This window comes from Staurois parvus, unplaced genomic scaffold, assembly GCF_062004578.1.
Source record: "Staurois parvus isolate SC_StPar_1 unplaced genomic scaffold, SC_StPar_1.0 ptg000130l, whole genome shotgun sequence".
NCBI classification, from domain to species: domain Eukaryota; kingdom Metazoa; phylum Chordata; class Amphibia; order Anura; family Ranidae; genus Staurois; species Staurois parvus.
The window spans coordinates 4,763,340-4,780,311 of record NW_028317926.1 but is presented as its reverse complement, the minus strand read 5'-3'; the positions used below and the strand labels follow the sequence as shown (position 1 = coordinate 4,780,311).

Below are 16,972 nucleotides of genomic sequence, written 5' to 3'. Positions count from 1 at the left end.
AAATGATATTTCTACATGGCAAATAATTTACTAGCAGGTGTAGTAGAGTAATAGAAATCCAACAGACCCAACAGTCGTGACATGCATGTTGCTGATTCTGTGTAATTGAATCACTAATTGAAAGGGGCATGTTCAAAATAATAGCAGTGTGGAGTTCTATTAGTGAGGTCATTCATTCTTTGAAAAACAGGTGGCAATTATTGCCCTTATTTAAGGAAGGAAGGCAGCAAATGTTGTACATGCTGGTTACAGTGCATTTCTCTCTGAAATTCTGAGAAAAATGGGTCGTTCCAGACATTGTTCAGAAGAACAGCATACCTTGATTAAAAAGTTGATTGGAGAGGGGAAAACATATAAAGAAGTTCAGAAAATGATAGGCTGCTCAGCTAAAATGATCGCAAATGCTTTAAAATGGCAACCAAAATCTGAAAGACGTGGAAGAAATCAAAAAACTACCATTCAAGTGGATAGAAGAATAGCCAAAATGGCAAGGACTCAGCCAACAATCAGCTCCAGGAAGATCAAAGAAGGTCTAAATTTACCTGTGAGTACTGTTACAATTACAAGACGCCTATGTGAAGCCAAGCTATCTGCAAGAAGCCCCCGCAAAGTCCCACTGTTGAAAAAAAAGACGTGCTGCAGAGGTTACAATTTGCCAAAGAGCACATTGACTGGCCTAAAGAGAAATGGCGCAACATTTTGTGGACTGATGAAAGTAAGATTGTTCTTTTTAGGTCTAGTGGCCAGAGACAATTTGTCAAACGACCCCCAAACACTGAATTCAAGCCACAGTACACTATGAAGACAGTGAAGTATGGTTGCGCAAGCATCATGATATAGGGATGTTTCTCATACTACGGTGTTGGGCCTATTTATCGCATACCAGGGATCATGGATCAGTTTGAATACATCAGAATACTTGAAGAGGTCATGCTGCCTTATGCTGAAGAGGAAATGCCCTTGAAATGGGTGTTCCAACAAGACAATGACCCCAAACACACCAGTAAACGTGCAACATCTTGGTTCCAGACCAACAAGATTGACGTTATGGAGTGGCCAGCCCAATCCCCGGATCTTAATCCAATAGAGGACTTGTGGGGTGACATCAAAAATGCAGTTTCTGAGGCAAAACCAAGAAATAGAGAAGAACTGTGGAATGTAGTCCAATCATCCTGGGCTGGAATACCTGTTCACAGGTTTCAGAAGTTGGTTGACTCCATGCAACACAGATGTACAGCAGTTCTCAGAAACAGTGCTTATACAACTAAATATTAATGAAGTGATTCAAAGCTAAGCAAAATCTTCAAACATTTTTCAGTTTATATAGTGAATGTTTGAGTTTGTAAAGATGAATACAAACACTGCTATTGTTTTACAGTCTAATATTCACTTTTCTTCAATTTTTTTAGAGGAACAAATTTGATATATTTTTCTTCATGTTTTGATTTGGAATAGAATGTGTAGTGTTCCCAATGCATTTGTGTGTATGGAAAGGATTTTGAGCTTTATTCATTTGTTTTCAACACACTGCTATTACTTTGAACACAACTGTATATGTGTGTGTGTGTATGTATATATATATATATATATATATATATATATATATATATATATATATACACACACACTATATTGCCATGGCCACAGGAGTATACAATCAAGCACCTAGGCATGCAGACTACTACAAACATTTGACTACTACAAACATTTGTGAAAGAATGGGTCGCTCTCAGGAGCTCAGTGATTTCAAGCATGGTACTGTGATAGGTTGCAACCTGTGCAATAAGTCCATCTGTGAAATTTCTCTGCTACTAAATATTCATTGCTCAACAGAGCGGGGTCAGCGCATGTTGAAGTGCACAATGCGCAGAAGTCACCAACTGTAGAGTCAATAGCTAAAGAACCCCAAACTTCATGTAGCCTTCACAACAACAGTGAGTAGAGAGCTTCATGGCATGGGTTTCAATGGCTGAGCAGCTGCATCCAAGCCTTACATCACCAAGTGCAATGCAAAGCGTTGGATACAACAATGTAAAGCATGCTGCAACTGGACTCTAGAACAACTAGGACTCTGGCAATCTGATGGACATGTCTGGGTTTAGCGGTTGCCAGGAGGACGGTACTTGCCTCTCTGCATTGTGCCAAGTGTAAAGTATGGTGGAAGAGGGAATATGGTGTGGGGTTGTTTTTTATGGGTTTAATTCCAGTGAAGGGAACTCTTAAGGCGTTAGCATACCAAGACATTTTGGACAATTTCATGCTCCCAACCTTGTGGGAACAGTTTGGGGATGGCCCTTTCCTGTTCCAACATGATTGTGCACAAAGCAAGGCCATAAAGACATGGATGAGCAAGTTTTGGGTGAAGGAACTTGATTGGCCTGCACAGCAGAGCAATACAAAGCAGCTTGTGTACACAGTAAAACATACACAGCACACTATGTAAAATCACATTTAACCCTTTGATCGTCCCAGATGTTAACCCCTTCCTGCCCAGTGTTATTAGTACAGTGTCAGTGCTTTTTAATAGCACTGATCACTGTATTAGTGTCATTAGGGATGTCAGTGGCAGTTAGTTCCCCCCCAGTGTCGGAGTGCCTGCTGCAGTCCCGTATAATTCCAGTATTCATATCGCCATTTGTAGATGCTATAATTTTCACATGAACTAATTAACTTACACGTATTGGGATTTTTTTTTTCAGCAAGGACATGTAGCAGAATATAGTTTGGCCTATATTTTATGACTAAATTAGATTTTTTAAAAAAAATTTTATTACATGTTTAATAGCAAAAAGTCAAAAATATTGTTTGTTTTTTTCAAAATTGTCGGTCTTTTTTTATTTAAGACGCAAAAATAAAAACTGCACAGGTGATCAAATGCCACCGAAAGAAAGCTCTATTTGTGGGAAGAAAAAAACAAAAAATTTTAATATATGTACAATGTTGCATGACCACACAGTTGTCAGTTAAAATAACACAGTGCCGTATCACAAAAAAATGGCCTGGCCAGGAAGGGGGGTAAATCCTCTGGTGGGCAAGTGGTTATTATTATTATTATTATTATACAGGTTTTATATATCGCCAACAGTTTGCTCAGCACTTTACAATATAACGGGAGACAATACAGCAACAATACAGTTCAATACAAGAGGGATAGGAGGGCCCTGCTCCTTGGAGCTTACAGTCTAGGAGGGGCTAGTGGTATAAAAGGTAGTAACTGTGGGGGATGGACTGGTTGGAAGAGTAGAAGATTCCATTATTAGCTGAGGGCAGGATAGGCTTTCCTGAAGAGAGAGGTTTTCAGAGATCACCTAAAAGTGAGCAGAGTAGGCAATACTCTGATAAATCGGTGTAGAGAGTTCCAGAGGATGGGGGAAGCTTTGGAGAAGTCCTGGAGATGAGCATGGGAGGAGGAGACAAGGGAGCTAGAGAGAAGGAGGTCTTGCGAGGAGCGGAGAGTACGGTTTGGGTGATATTTGGAGACAAGATCGGTGATGTAATTTGGGGCAGAGTTATAAATGGCTTTATACGTTATTGTTAGTGTTTTGAATTTTATCCGTTGGGCAATGGGAAGCCAGTGGAGGGATTGGCAGAGAGGGGTGGCAGATACAGAACAGTTAGTAAGGTGGATGAGTCTGGCAGCAGCATTCATAATAGACTGAAGAGGGGATAGCCTGCAATTAGGTAGGCCAATGAGCAGGGAGTTACAATAGTCAAGGCAAGATATAACAAGGGAGTGAATATGTTGCGTAATGGTTTCCGAGGTTAGGAACGGCCGTATCTTGGAGATGTTACGGAGGTGAAGTCTACAAGATTTGGAGAGTGAATGGATTTGGGACTGAAAGGACAGATGGGAGTCTAGGATTACACCTAGTACCCTGGCATGAGGGGAGGGACTGATGATTGTGTTATTGATCTTGATGGAGAAGTCAGGGGAGGGGGCACGGGCTGGGGGAATACTAAGAGCTCAGTTTTGGAAAGATTGAGTTTGAGGAAGTGGAGTGACATCCATGCCGATATGTCACTTAGTAGGTTAGTAATGCGAGAGGAGACTAAAGGGGTGAGGTGAGGGGTAGAAAGATAGATTTGTGTGTCATCAGCATAGAGATGGTACTTAAAGCCATGGGAGTTTATCAAGTGACCAAGGGAGGAGGTGTAGATGGAGAAAAGAAGGGGTCCAATGACAACCTTGAGGGAGCCCTACAGAAAGAGGGAGTGAAGAGGAGGAGGCAGCGTTATAGGTAACGCTGAAGGAGCACTGCGATAGGTAGAAGGAGAACCAGGAGAGAGCAGAGTCTCTGAGGCCAAGAGAGTGGAGTTTTTTTTGAGGAGGAGGGGATTATCAACCATATCAAAAGTCGCAGAGAGGTCAAGAAGTAAGAGTACGGAGTAGTGGCCATTGCTTTTAGCAGTTAGTAGATCATTAGTGAGTTTTAGTAGGGCAGTTTTAGTGGAGTGTAGTGAGCAAAAGCCAGACTGCAAAGGGTCAAGAAGGTTGTTGTCAATAAGGTAGGAGCTCAGGCGATTGTAGACTAAGCATTCTAAGAGTTTAGAGGTAAATGGCAGCAGGGAGATGGGTCTTAAGTTGTCCAGGTTGGTGGGGTCCAGGGAGGGCTTTTTAATTATGGGAGTGATGTGCGCATGCTTTAGAGGGGAGGGGAAGGCACCAGTAGAGAGGGAAAGATTTAAGATGTGAGTGAGGGAGCATAGGATGGAATAAGAGGGTGACCGTAGTAGTTGCAAGGGGACAGGATCCAGGGGGCAGGTGGTGAGATGGGCTTCTGAGAAAACTTTAGTGACCTCTTCAGTAGTAGCAAGGTCAAAAGAGGAAAGTGTTGAGGGAGGTTTAGTATGAGGTATGCTAAGTGGGATGGATGTCTGTGCAGTGGCGATGCCCCTATGGATTGCATCAGTCTTGTTTTTTAAATGATTTGCAATCTCGTGAGCAGTGAGTGAGGTACTGGGTGGAGGTGGAGAAAGTAGAGAGTTAAAAGTAGAGAAGAGATGACAAGGACTGGATGACAAGGTATAAATAAGAGTGACAAAGTAGGCTTGTTTGGCAGCATGAAGGGAGGAATTGTATGTTAAGAAAGCAGATTTATATAGGGTGAATGCTTGTTGAGATTTGGTTTTACGCCACAATCGCTCCAGCGCACGACTATGTCGTTTAAGATTTCTGGTGTCGTCAGTCTGCCAAGGTTGTAATGATCGGGGCCTGATGCTTCGTGTTGTTAGAGGAGCAAGTGAGTCTAATGCGGATGAAAGCGAACTGTTGTAGACAGTAGTGGCCAGGTCAGGACAGGGGAGAGATTCTGTCATAGAGCTGGTCAGTTGCAGAGTGGAAAGGAACAGGGTTCAAGTTGTGAAGGTTTCTGCGTGTAATTGTTTGCCACTTTGAGGGATAGGTGTTTGAAGATGAAGACACTGTGAAGGTGATGAGACTGTGATCAGAGAAAGGAAAGGGGGTGTTTGTGAGGTTGTATGGAGTGCAAAGTTGAGAGAAAACAAGGTCTAGTATATTCCCATCAGAGTGAGTGGAGGGCTGTATACATTGTGCTAATGCAAAAGATGAGGTTATGTTGAAGAGCTGGGATGTAGCCGGGTTGTTGACATTAATAGGGATGTTAAAATCTCCAAGAATGATAGTGGGTAGTTCAGAGGAGAGAAAGTAGGGTAGCCAGGCGGAGAAATCATCAAGAAAGCGGGACACCGGTCCAGGAGGCCGATAGATCACTGCAATTCTCAGAGAAATAGGAGAAAACAACCTGATGCAGTGAGTCTCGAAAGAAGAGAAGGGTAGAGAGGGAGGGTTAGGGAGAACTTGAAAGGTGCTCAGTGGGGATAAGAGCAAACCAACTCCACCACCTTTCTGACCACTGGGTCTGGGTGAGGGAGTCCAGAGAAGGCCTCCATAGGAAAGTGCTGCGGGAGAAGCAGAATCTGCTGCTTGGAGCCAGGTTTCTGTAATTGCTAGTAGGTTAAGGGAGCGGGAGACAAAAAGGTCATGGACAGAGATGAGCTTATTACAGACAGAGCGGGCATTCCGGAGCGCTCATGAAAAAGGGAGGGTGGTTTTTGGGAGCACGGGGACCGATATTAAATTGAGGGGGTTGCGGCTATTCCTGGAAGAAAGAGGATGCCTGGTGTGGGGGTGAAATACTGGAGGACCAGGGTTTGGGGAGATCTCCCCAGAGGTTAGGAGAAAAAGAAGGGTGAGGAAAGTAAGATGGGAGTGGGATGTACATGAGTGCACATGCCTTCCAGTCCTGGTGTTTGGGTCAGCAGAGTAGTTAGTCATATGTAACCATTGTAAGGATACAAGATGCAGAAAGAGTAACAGAAGAGGAACGGGGTTAAAGAGGTGAAGGGCAGGGGAGCACTGGGGAGGAGAGAGGGTCAGGATCCTGGGGGTTGAGTGGGCAAGAGTGAGGAGTTGAGGACACAGTATCAGGTGCTAAGTGGTTGTCAACATGAAAGCAGGAGAGTAGAGTTGAAATGTGGGGGGGGGGAATAACCAATCCTATATTTGTAGTACAGCACAAATGAAACCACATGTATTTTTCTGCTCTGAGTACAGCTAATGCAACATTCCTGGTCAGTCTCATCATTCTCAATGGATCCTGGAAAGTTCTTGGAGGAATTTCCTCACTGGCTTGAAAAACTTTCCATTCGTTACCAGGGCAACATCATCATCATTATTGACTCCATTGACCAAATAGAGGTAAGAGCCAGTTGTTTTATAAAGTTGTATTATTTTAATTTACAAGAATTGCACACCATGGTAACATTGAGAATATTTGTTCTGCCTTAAGAACTCAGATATTAGATTTACAATTATGTTTCATTTGGTGACAGTGAATCATAGAAGAAAATACCATCCTTTTCCACTACATTAAAATGGTTTGCTTAAAGTAAGCTGTCTAATAGTATTTAAATAACCTTCCAAGGCTACTGACCCATAATTTCCTTTATTCTTAGCAACCAGAAAAGCATATGAAATGGCTCATTGATCCTTTACCAGTGAATGTTCGAGTAATTGTCTCAGTGAATGTGGAAACGTGTCCCCAGGCATGGAGGTGAGTAAAGTCACTAATAACTCCCAAGGAATATCTTTGGTGAATAAACTACTAATAATTGTATGCTGGCATGTTGTAACTCTTGTCCCCAATTTTCTCCAAAGGAATATCATATATTTTAAATGGTAGCTTCACCGTGCCATACTGTAGGTTACTGCCTAGACCTCAACACTTGTATACCACATTTACAAAAAAAAAGTACAAAATTAGATTCTACACAGAAGCTACGCAAAACCCTAGACGCTAAAATTATATACTTTCTCCCCTGAAAGTCCAAAATATGTAGTCCAAATGTCCTAAACACCCATGGGTATGATTATCTTCTTCATCAATATTCTTCCTCCAAATGTGAAATTTCTTCTTATTCCAATTTAACCTTCGAAAGAAAAATTATAATCGCACATAGTGCATTATCCACAATATGTGAAAATCATTCACAAAAACGCACTTCCAAACTAATGCCAAATCGTGCAAAACAACTCCATCGTGTGTCCACTTCTAAACATCTGTCATCCTTACTCTTACCCTATGTAAATTTGAGAAAAGCTTTAACAAATTCCACCTCCAAATTCCTCCGTGGTTCAACTTCCCAAATCTGTCCTCCTCTGCATAAGAAATGCACTTCCGAAGAAATCAGATACAGTGTACTATCTTCAAGACAATATACACTCTCTTGTGCTCCCCTCACGTCTCCACAAATCATCAGTGTATGTGAGCACACTCTGCACCACCTCATAGACCATGCACCTTACCAGATGATATAAATCCACCAGCATCAATAGGCATAGGCTCCTCTCATTCCAGAATATATACGATCTCCAACGGCATCGTAACATTTGTCAGAACAAATCAATTTAGCGTAGTAGGCAATAGTAGGAATTGGGCTGCTTCGCAACTTCTGGTTTACGCCCAACGCTACATCTGACGCATTTCATCACTTCCTACTTCATCAAAGGCTGTATACGTCGGACTGGCGGCCAGTTGCAGAGCGGCCATTTTGGAGAAGGTTTTTACATACCATTCTGTATTTGTGAATGAATATTTGCTGAGACACAGCAAAGATCCTTTCAGATGAAGTCCGGAAGTGACGAAACGCGTTAAAGGAGTGACGTCAAGACGCACGTACGCAGACCGGAAGTGCCGCCGCGGCCATTTTTAAGGTTATCAACACATGGTGGAGGAAATGTTTGGTGGAAACAGATAGACATGTTTCTCAGCACCATAAGTGTTAGCATGAGACTTTGCAGGGAACTGCAGCCTCTACTGCACAGAGTGACTACTGAGTTTATCTGGAGCTGTCTTCAAGTGTTTGGGCAGTAAATCACGCAGTTGCTTCCTGTGCCCGGAAAAGCCAAAGGTTTTCATTTATGAAGCTTATTATGAGTTTTGGGTATGTCCATGGGTCCATACTCCCCTCCCTCCTAGATTGTAAGCTCCAAGGAGCAGGGCCCTCGAACCCCTTGTGTATTGTACTGTATTGTTACTGTATTGTCTCATGTACTGTCTCCCATTATAATGTACAGCGCTGAGCAAACTGTTGGTGCTATATAAATACTGTATAATAATAATATTGTTTGTTTACAAATAAGGATTTGTTTTTGGCGGTGCTATTTTTCATTCACTGATGCCAAGGTGAGTGACTCCAAGATGCCTAGAGGATCCTACCCATACCCAATAAGTGCATCAATCTGTTTTACATTTAGGTCCTGGATTGTATATTTTTTCCATTATTATTATTATTATTATTATTTAGAGCACCTATTTTCAGTTCTTCCAATCTTTCTTTGATTTACAGGTTGTGGCCAACTCTTCATCTCGATCCATTAAATTCTAAAGATGTGAAGGCACTTTTAAATCTGGAGTGCAACGGAGCCAGTATTGTTTTGACCAAAGAACAGGTTAATTGTTTTACTTTATTTTTGTTTACTTTTTTATTTTAATACTTTTTATTGCATGAGATTTCTGTTGGGGTTTACTCTTTTCTATTGTTGCTGCTTAAGTTCATAAGTCTACATCTCTGATGGTTTTTCTCTGTATTTAGGCCTTGTTTACACAGGGGACTCTTTAAAAATAGGCAGTTAAACTGTGGGTTTACTGCGCCCCAACTGTTCAGGTGCAAGTTAACATGGCCCCTGGCCATGGTAGTACACACTACAGCTGTTGCAATTCACAGACAGTTTCATTGTCAAACACAGTCTTTTCAAATGAATAGAGGTGATGTAGCCATCCAGCAACTGTTTGTAATGCACGTGGTTGCAGGGCAGTGTTACGATGCAGGCTTTTAAGAGTTAAAACTGAAGTCCAAGAGGCAACCTATCACCCCTGAGCCGCCTGTCAAATTCTTCCAAAAAGTGATTCACCACATATTGCTTTTCAGAGGGGAGGCAATAGTGGCCACAACTGTAAACGAGCATAAATGAAAATATTAGAAATGAAAAAGTTAAACAGCCTGGATAATCTGGGTGAATTTGCCAGACTTGTTGCTATATGAGCTTTTTCTCTGGGCTGCTTGAGGAGCCAATAAGGAGAGGGAGTCCTGGGAGAGCCATGGTTCTTATGCACATCACTTGATCGACGTGGGGCTCAGGTAAGTATAAGGGGGAGCTGAGGAGGGAGCAGCAACCAGAAGGCTTTTTTTTACCTTCATGTATAGAATAAATGACGGCAAAAAAACTGCTGTTTTCAGCTGTCAGCGGGTTAATGTCTTCTGTCGGCTGACTTCACACAGCTGGTCCAGGGTGGGGAAAGATCCCAACTTTAAAGCTGGGATCCACACAGATCCCTGAACCGTCACCTAGCTCAGTCTCTCGGTGATCCACTGAGCCAGCTGCTCCCACTCTTTCCACAGCCCAGTGCTACAGTGAGCACTGGAGTGGCAGAGCAGAGATTCAGAGACTGATCCCAGCTCTTTGCTCAGAGTGGAGGGAGAGAACTGAGCAATCAGTGGTGTCTGATCATTCAGTTCGCACCCTTAGAACCGGCAGAGGACAGATGCAGCATCGGATCGATGCTGCATCAACCTAGGTAAGTGTAATTAGAAAAAAAAAATTCTAAATTTCTGTTTTAAAGAATGGTCAGGCTGCAGTGGGCAAGCTAATCTAACTAGCATGTTGCAATGCTTAGTGAGCATCAGAATGTTTCTGGCCTGTTCTCAGTGAGGTCAACAAACATGGTACTGTGGAGTTGGTGATGGGCCTTTTTACCATTCAGGAGCATTGAATGGAAATATATTTGATATTTTATGAGATACATTGTGTTTTGTATCATTTTTTACAGGAAAGAAATCTGGAAAAGCACTGTCGGTCTGCAACACCCTGCAATCCCTTATATGTTACTTTGCTGGCTAGATTTCTCATTTGGTATGTTAAGGAGGACATTGATTCACTGATCTCTTTCTGCTTAATTCGTCTTCTTAGACACAATCAACTTGTGCAAAGAACTGGAACATCAATTGCTTTGCACAATTGTATTACCCTACATAAAAGCACAGTTAAAATTTGATCATGAGGTGGATAACTGTCAGGCGAGGCTAATGTATGATGAGGCAAATTTACTAATAGATGTTTTACAATTAAAATTGGTTGCATTAAAATATATAATCCTTTGGATTTCAATATTATTTGTATGGAAATGATGTTCAAATTGGTCTTTCTGCTATTATCCTGTCCTTTTTCCTGAAGAAAGTGATGGCATGCCTTACTACTGTTTTGATTGTATGTCCACCTACTGCTCAGAATGTAAAGTGGATAAAACTAAAGTGGTTATTATTCCTATTTTCCTCATCTCCTCAAGCTTGCTGCTTGGGGAATAATTTTGACACTGAAGTCTCATTCTCTCCACTCATTCATGCTTTGATAACTACATTTCATCTTTGGCTAAGGAATATCTGATCTACCCTTTTTCTCATGCATGATACATCTAAATACTGATGCATGTTCTAATTTATGCCACCTTGACTAATGCAGTCCTTTTCTTTTGTCTCTTACCTAGTATACAGTTTGGGCTCATTTTGTATGTTTTGAATGCTTCAGCTCAGCAATCTCTGTTTCCACTCTGTGATTTCTGCTTCTTTCTCTTAGTCCCTGCACTGTCTCTCCACTGTCCACATAGTACAATTGGTAATCTCTGTTATAATATGTGCAGCCCCCAACAGTCTGGTCCTTCTTTATCTCCAAGTATACAGTATAGGCATTCAGAATCTTGGCTGCACCCATGAACTTCTTTCTTGCTTCCTAGTCGCTAATCCTGGTTCACCTATATGCGGCTGTGCGGACCGCGTTTTGCACGGTCACGAGAACCCATTCATTTTGAATGGACTGCCATGCCCCGTGACATGCAGGGAAGAAGTCCCTGCACTATTTGGAAACCACAGCCCGTACGGGAACCTCGGTTCCCAGTACGGTTGCATTTTCTAGTGCGGGCGGCGTGCCATTAGAACTAATGGCACCCGCCCGCAGGTCTGCATTCCTCTGTGTGGGTGGTGTTGCATGGATTTTCGTGCGGATCCGCAGCGGAACCACCCGCAAAGGTCCTCTCACTTGGTGCTCCCCCTCTTCTGTGGATTATCAAGCATTCACTATCTTTCCAAATCTTTAAATGCATTCATATTCAGAAATAAATTTAACCTTAATTTACAATCACATCATCTCCCTGCCAAAATGTATTCTTTGATAGAGAAAACCTATAGAAAACTCCTTCTTACTGGCTTCTGACCTTCTAGTTTCTTCAAGCTGCTTTTTCTCCAGACAGATAGATAGTACAGCAGAATGTTGATGTCCAGCTATATTGTGGTATCTAAAATCAACACTGGCAGCCCAACTAATACCCATTTATGACTGGCTTAAGCCAAGCTGGGACAACACAGGAATAACGCTTGTACTACAACAGAGGCAGCAGTTATGTCTTTGTTTTATATTCAGTTATGTTTTCGTTTGACTCCTTACACAACGCCATCTACACACAAACTACGGGACTGATACCATGTGCCTTCCTCATAAACACCTTGCCCCAGTATGTATCAAACTGACAGGGCCTCTTCCATTAACAATCCTATATGGGGTAGTTCCCTTCTTTCTGAGTTCCTTTCAGTGCTCAGCATGGGCTATTGGTCCTCCAGCAGTTTTACATTTTGCATCAGTTGTTTCACGAGAGCCAAATGAAGAATGTTTTCCTACAATACAAACAGTTTGGGGTTCCCTTAACACATCTTCTCTTTTATCTGTTACTATCCTCAGTGGAGACCAAACCGATATCTGTGTACTGTTTGAAACTTCTTAACAATAAGTTGTTATCTTCCGCCACTAGATGTAGACCTAAATGGCATAAAGTGATTTGTGCTTACAGTGAAGGAAATAAGTATTTGATCCCCTGCTGATTTTGAATGTTTGCCCACTCACAAAGAAATGATTTGTCTAAAAATCGAATGGTAGGTGTATTATAACACCGAGAGACAGAATAGCAACAAAAAATTCAAAAGAAATGCATGTCTAACAAATTATGCACTGATTTGCATGTTCGTGAGGGAAATAAGTATTTGATCCCAAGTCATTCAGCAGGATTTCTGGCTACCAGGTGTCTTTCATACAGGTAACAACCTGAGATTAGAAGCAGTCTCTTAAAGGGAGTGCTGGTAATCTCATTTTGTTATCTGTATAAAAGACACCTGTCCAGAGGAGCAATTAAACAATCAGATTCCAAATTCTCCACCATGGCAAAGATCAAAGAGCTGTCCAAGGATGTCAGGGACAAGATTGTAGACCTACACAAGGCTGGACTGGGCTACCAAACTTTCACCAAGGAGTTTGGTGAGAAGGTGGCAACAGTTGGTGCAATCATTTGCAAATGGAAGAAACACAAAACTGTCAGTCTCCCTAGGTCTAGTGCACCATGCAAGATCTCAGTTTCAATGATCATGAGAACAGTGAGGAATCATCCCAGAACTACACGTGAGGATCTTGACAATGATCTCCAGGCAGCTGGGACCACAGTCACCAAGAAAACAATTGGTAACACACTACGCCGACAAGGATTGAAATCCTGCAGTGCCCGCAAGATCCCTCTGCTCAAGAAAGCACATGTCCAGGCCCATCTGAAGTTTGCCACCGAACATCTGAATGTTGCAGAGGAGGACTGGTTGAAAGTGTTGTGGTCAGATGAGACCAAAATTGAGCTCTTTGGCATCAACTCAACTCGCTGTGTTTGGAGAAGGAGGAATGCTGCCTATGACCCCAAGAACACCATCCCAACTGTCAAACATGGTGGTGGAAACATTCTGCTTTGGGGGTGTTTTTCTGCTAAGGGGACAGCACAACTGCACCGCATCAAAGGGATGATGAACGGGGCAATGCACCATCAAATCTTGGGTGAGAACCTTCTTCCCTCAGCCAGGGTATTGAAAATGGGTTGTGGATGGGTGTTCCAGCATGACAATGACTCAAAACACACGGCCAAAGCAACAAAGGAGTGGCTCATGAAGAAGCACATTAAGGTCCTGGAGTGGCCTAGCCAGTCTCCAGACCTTAATCTGATTGAAAATCTGTGGAGGGAGCTGAAAGTTTGAGTTGCCAAACGTCAGCAACCAAACCTTAATGACTTGGAGAGGATCTGCCAAGAGAAGTGGGCCAAAATCCCTCCTGAGATATGTGCAAACCTGGTGGCCAACTACAGGAAACGGCTGACCTCTGTGATTGCCAACAAGGGATTTGCCACCAAGTACTAAGTCATGTTTTGTGAAGGGAATCAAATACTTATTTCCCTCATGAACGTGCAAATCCGTGCATAATTTGTTAGACATGCATTTCTTTTGAATTTTTTGTTGCTATTCTGACTTTGTGTTACAATACACCTACCATTCGATTTTTAGACTGATCATTTCTTTGTGAGTGGGCAAACATTCAAAATCAGCAGGGGATCAAATACCTATTTCCTTCACTGTATGCAGTCAGGAGGTAGACTTCTTTCATGCCTTGTTATTGTGTCCCTGGATACAAAGATATTATTATTATTATTATTATTATTATTATTGGTCACAAGTATGTGAATTTCTCTAGCCAGCTATGGATTACAGCTCTCCTGCTTTACAAACTTGCATACACTATTAGGGGGTCTCCTAAAAGCTTTGAAATAATTGGGGGCCTTGGACCCATCTTTCTTCATACTATTTCTATTCTATTTAATCCATGTATGGCTGGCTTAAAGTAATTCTAAAGGTTAATATCTAAAAAAATAACAAACATGTTATATTTACCTGCTCTGTGCAAAACCATGGATGGATCCTCTTCTTTTTTGGGTCCCCTGCCAACAGTCTTGGCCCCTCCCCCCTGCCGAGTGCCCCCAATAGCAAGCCTTTTGCTACGAGGGCACTCAAGCAAGCTCACTCCCGAGCCACAATCCTGAGAATGGACATTGTCTATTCACACACAGAACATGGCCCGGCCGCTACCCCCCCTTCCTCATTGCCTCACTGGCTGTAATTGGCAGCAGTACGAGCTAATGGCTCCTGCAGCTGTGTGAGCTAATGAGTAGAGAGAGTCCCAGGAGAGCCGTGGCTCTCATGTACATTGCTGGATCGACATAAGGCTCAGGTAAGTATAAAGGGGAGCTGAGGAGGGAGCATCACCCAGAAGGTTTTTTTACTTTCATGTATAGAATACATGAAGGCAAAAAAAATTCTGCTTTTAGAACAACTTTAGGTGTCCAAGAATTAACTGTTTGTTTTTTTCACTTCTATTATTGAAAATGGTGAAGCTTTAAATAAAATATAGTGTCATCCTTTATTTTTTAAAATATTTTGTTGCTATACAATGTTTGAAATGTAGATATGATTTTTATGCAGGGCTGGGATTATGGGAAACATTACGGACACTTTGCATCAATGTTTGCAGTGCCAGGATACAATGTCACTATACAGACTTGCACTTCGATCTGTGCAGGAGTTCATGTCAAGTGCAAAAGAGAAGAACTACATGAGGGAGGTAAGATCATAAAACAATCCATTTAAACAAAATATTTTCTTTGGTGTTATTTATGTCTATCATTGGGTAAAACTCAGCCATTGTGAATCTAACCTGAAAATTGAACTTGAAGGCAAACAATAATAATGATACCTGTAAACCTATCATGTCTTTACCACTGTATGTGGCTGTATCAGAGGTACATAGTAACAAGGATAAAAAAAAGAATTGTATTTCCTAACTACTTAACAATGGGTTACATCTGATAAACACTAGAAGAACAAAAAAAACCTGAAAGATTGCCTTACTAAAACAAACGAGGGTGCAGCAATCTCCCCCCGCTGTGCGTTTGTGTTTTGACAGGAGAACTCCTCTACCACCAGAACACACACGTCAGTGCTGGCAGCCATTGGCTGCCATGGCTGATAGAATGCAGGTCAGATGCTCGCTTCCCAACATGCCCGGTCGACAGCAGCTGGTCATGAGACCAGCTTCTGTAGAACAGAGAGCTGTACACATGGGCCAAAAGTCAGCCGGTTGCTGTCGAACCAGCCGATTTCGACCTCGAGCGGTTCAATTTCCGACCCACATGTACAAGCCTTTAGTCTTTACTTCTGCATGCTTTGATTGTTTGTGGTCATATTTGAAATAGTTTTTATATGTGTGTTCAGCTCAGGCAAATTTGATACAGTGTTTATTTTTTGGTCAAGGCTTCAACAATGCAGTAGTGCAGTAGCCTTTTTGAATGCCAGCTATGGTACAACAAACTGGTTATCTTCAGGGTTTGTGTACACATGCATTTGTTTGTTTCAGAACTGGTTTTCTTCCCCATACAAATTTATGTAAGTGCAAAAGCAGCTTTAGGTTCCATGCACACTGGGCTTAAATAAAACTCCAGTTCCCTTGGCAGATAAATATGCTCACATGGAGCATTTTTGTACACAAGTTTAGGCGTATTTAGGAGCTTTTAGGAGAGTTTAGGTGCATGCAGTGGTTTTTTTTCTGTCAGGAAATTGCTCCTTTTAAAAAGGGGTTTTTTTTCTGCCTCTAAACGCTGAGCTTAAAATATGTCTCTAAACATCCTAATGTGCTTGAACACATAGGATAACATTGAACTGCTTCTGCAGGCAAAGCCCCTGTTGAAGCAGCATTTTTTTTATGCCAGTGTGCATGGACCCTGAAACAAGTAAAGCCGGCTATAGATGGTTCGTACCTCGGCCGGTTTAGCAAGGATCAGCCAAGATTCTAACCATGTATGGGCAGACTGATTGTACCCAAATTTATTGTTGTATGATTTCGCTACAACCAGCATGTCAGATTTTCCATGCAATTATTGCTAGCAGCTATTATAGCCGCCAGCAGTAATCACTGTGTTCTCCTGGTGGGGAAATCTTCCCCTGATGGGAAAACACAATAGCTCCGTGGGATGGAATGGATCACAAGGAAAATTGCATCATGTATGGCCTGCCTAAGAAGTAAATGAGAAGCATCTCAAGCACATCTCAAATGCAAGTTGACATCAGCTGAATAAAGCTGCATTTACCTGCCTTCACAAAACCTTACACTGATGGATACAGTTGAATGTTCAGCAGACAAGTACAATATAAATATTTAGACAGCTAATAGCACAGCAAGAAATATCCAAACAAGTTCCCCACTAGAAATATAGTACGTGTTGGACTTCCTAACCAATTACTATATTATATAGTACTCTGCATGCTGTTCTATTTGCACCATTACTTTGTTCAATGGCGGCTTAGACATGGTATTATTTTCAGTCCTGTCTATGGGCATTGGCATAGAATACCAGGCTTCCTCAGCAACCAGTATGAGAGGAAATAGTGTGCTGCAGATAACCAATTCAGCTAACTGCTATTGTTTATAGGTAAACTGGAGTTGGAGCTGTCCTTTCTGCCTTCTACCTTCTTCATAGACATGAACATGGTA

At 42.0% G+C, this 16,972-nt stretch overlaps 1 protein-coding gene across 1 annotated transcript in view; it reads left to right on the top strand.

The window, feature by feature from the left end:
• NPHP3 (nephrocystin 3) overlaps positions 1-16,972 on the top strand; it is a 125,446-nt gene that overhangs the window by 60,939 nt on the left and 47,535 nt on the right. Inside the window, exons 13-17 of the mRNA XM_089672535.1 lie at positions 6,575-6,718; positions 6,976-7,073; positions 8,869-8,971; positions 10,350-10,432; positions 14,908-15,046. Of these exons, the coding sequence (XP_089528661.1) occupies positions 6,575-6,718; positions 6,976-7,073; positions 8,869-8,971; positions 10,350-10,432; positions 14,908-15,046 (567 nt within the window). The remainder of the gene's footprint in view (positions 1-6,574; positions 6,719-6,975; positions 7,074-8,868; positions 8,972-10,349; positions 10,433-14,907; positions 15,047-16,972) is intronic.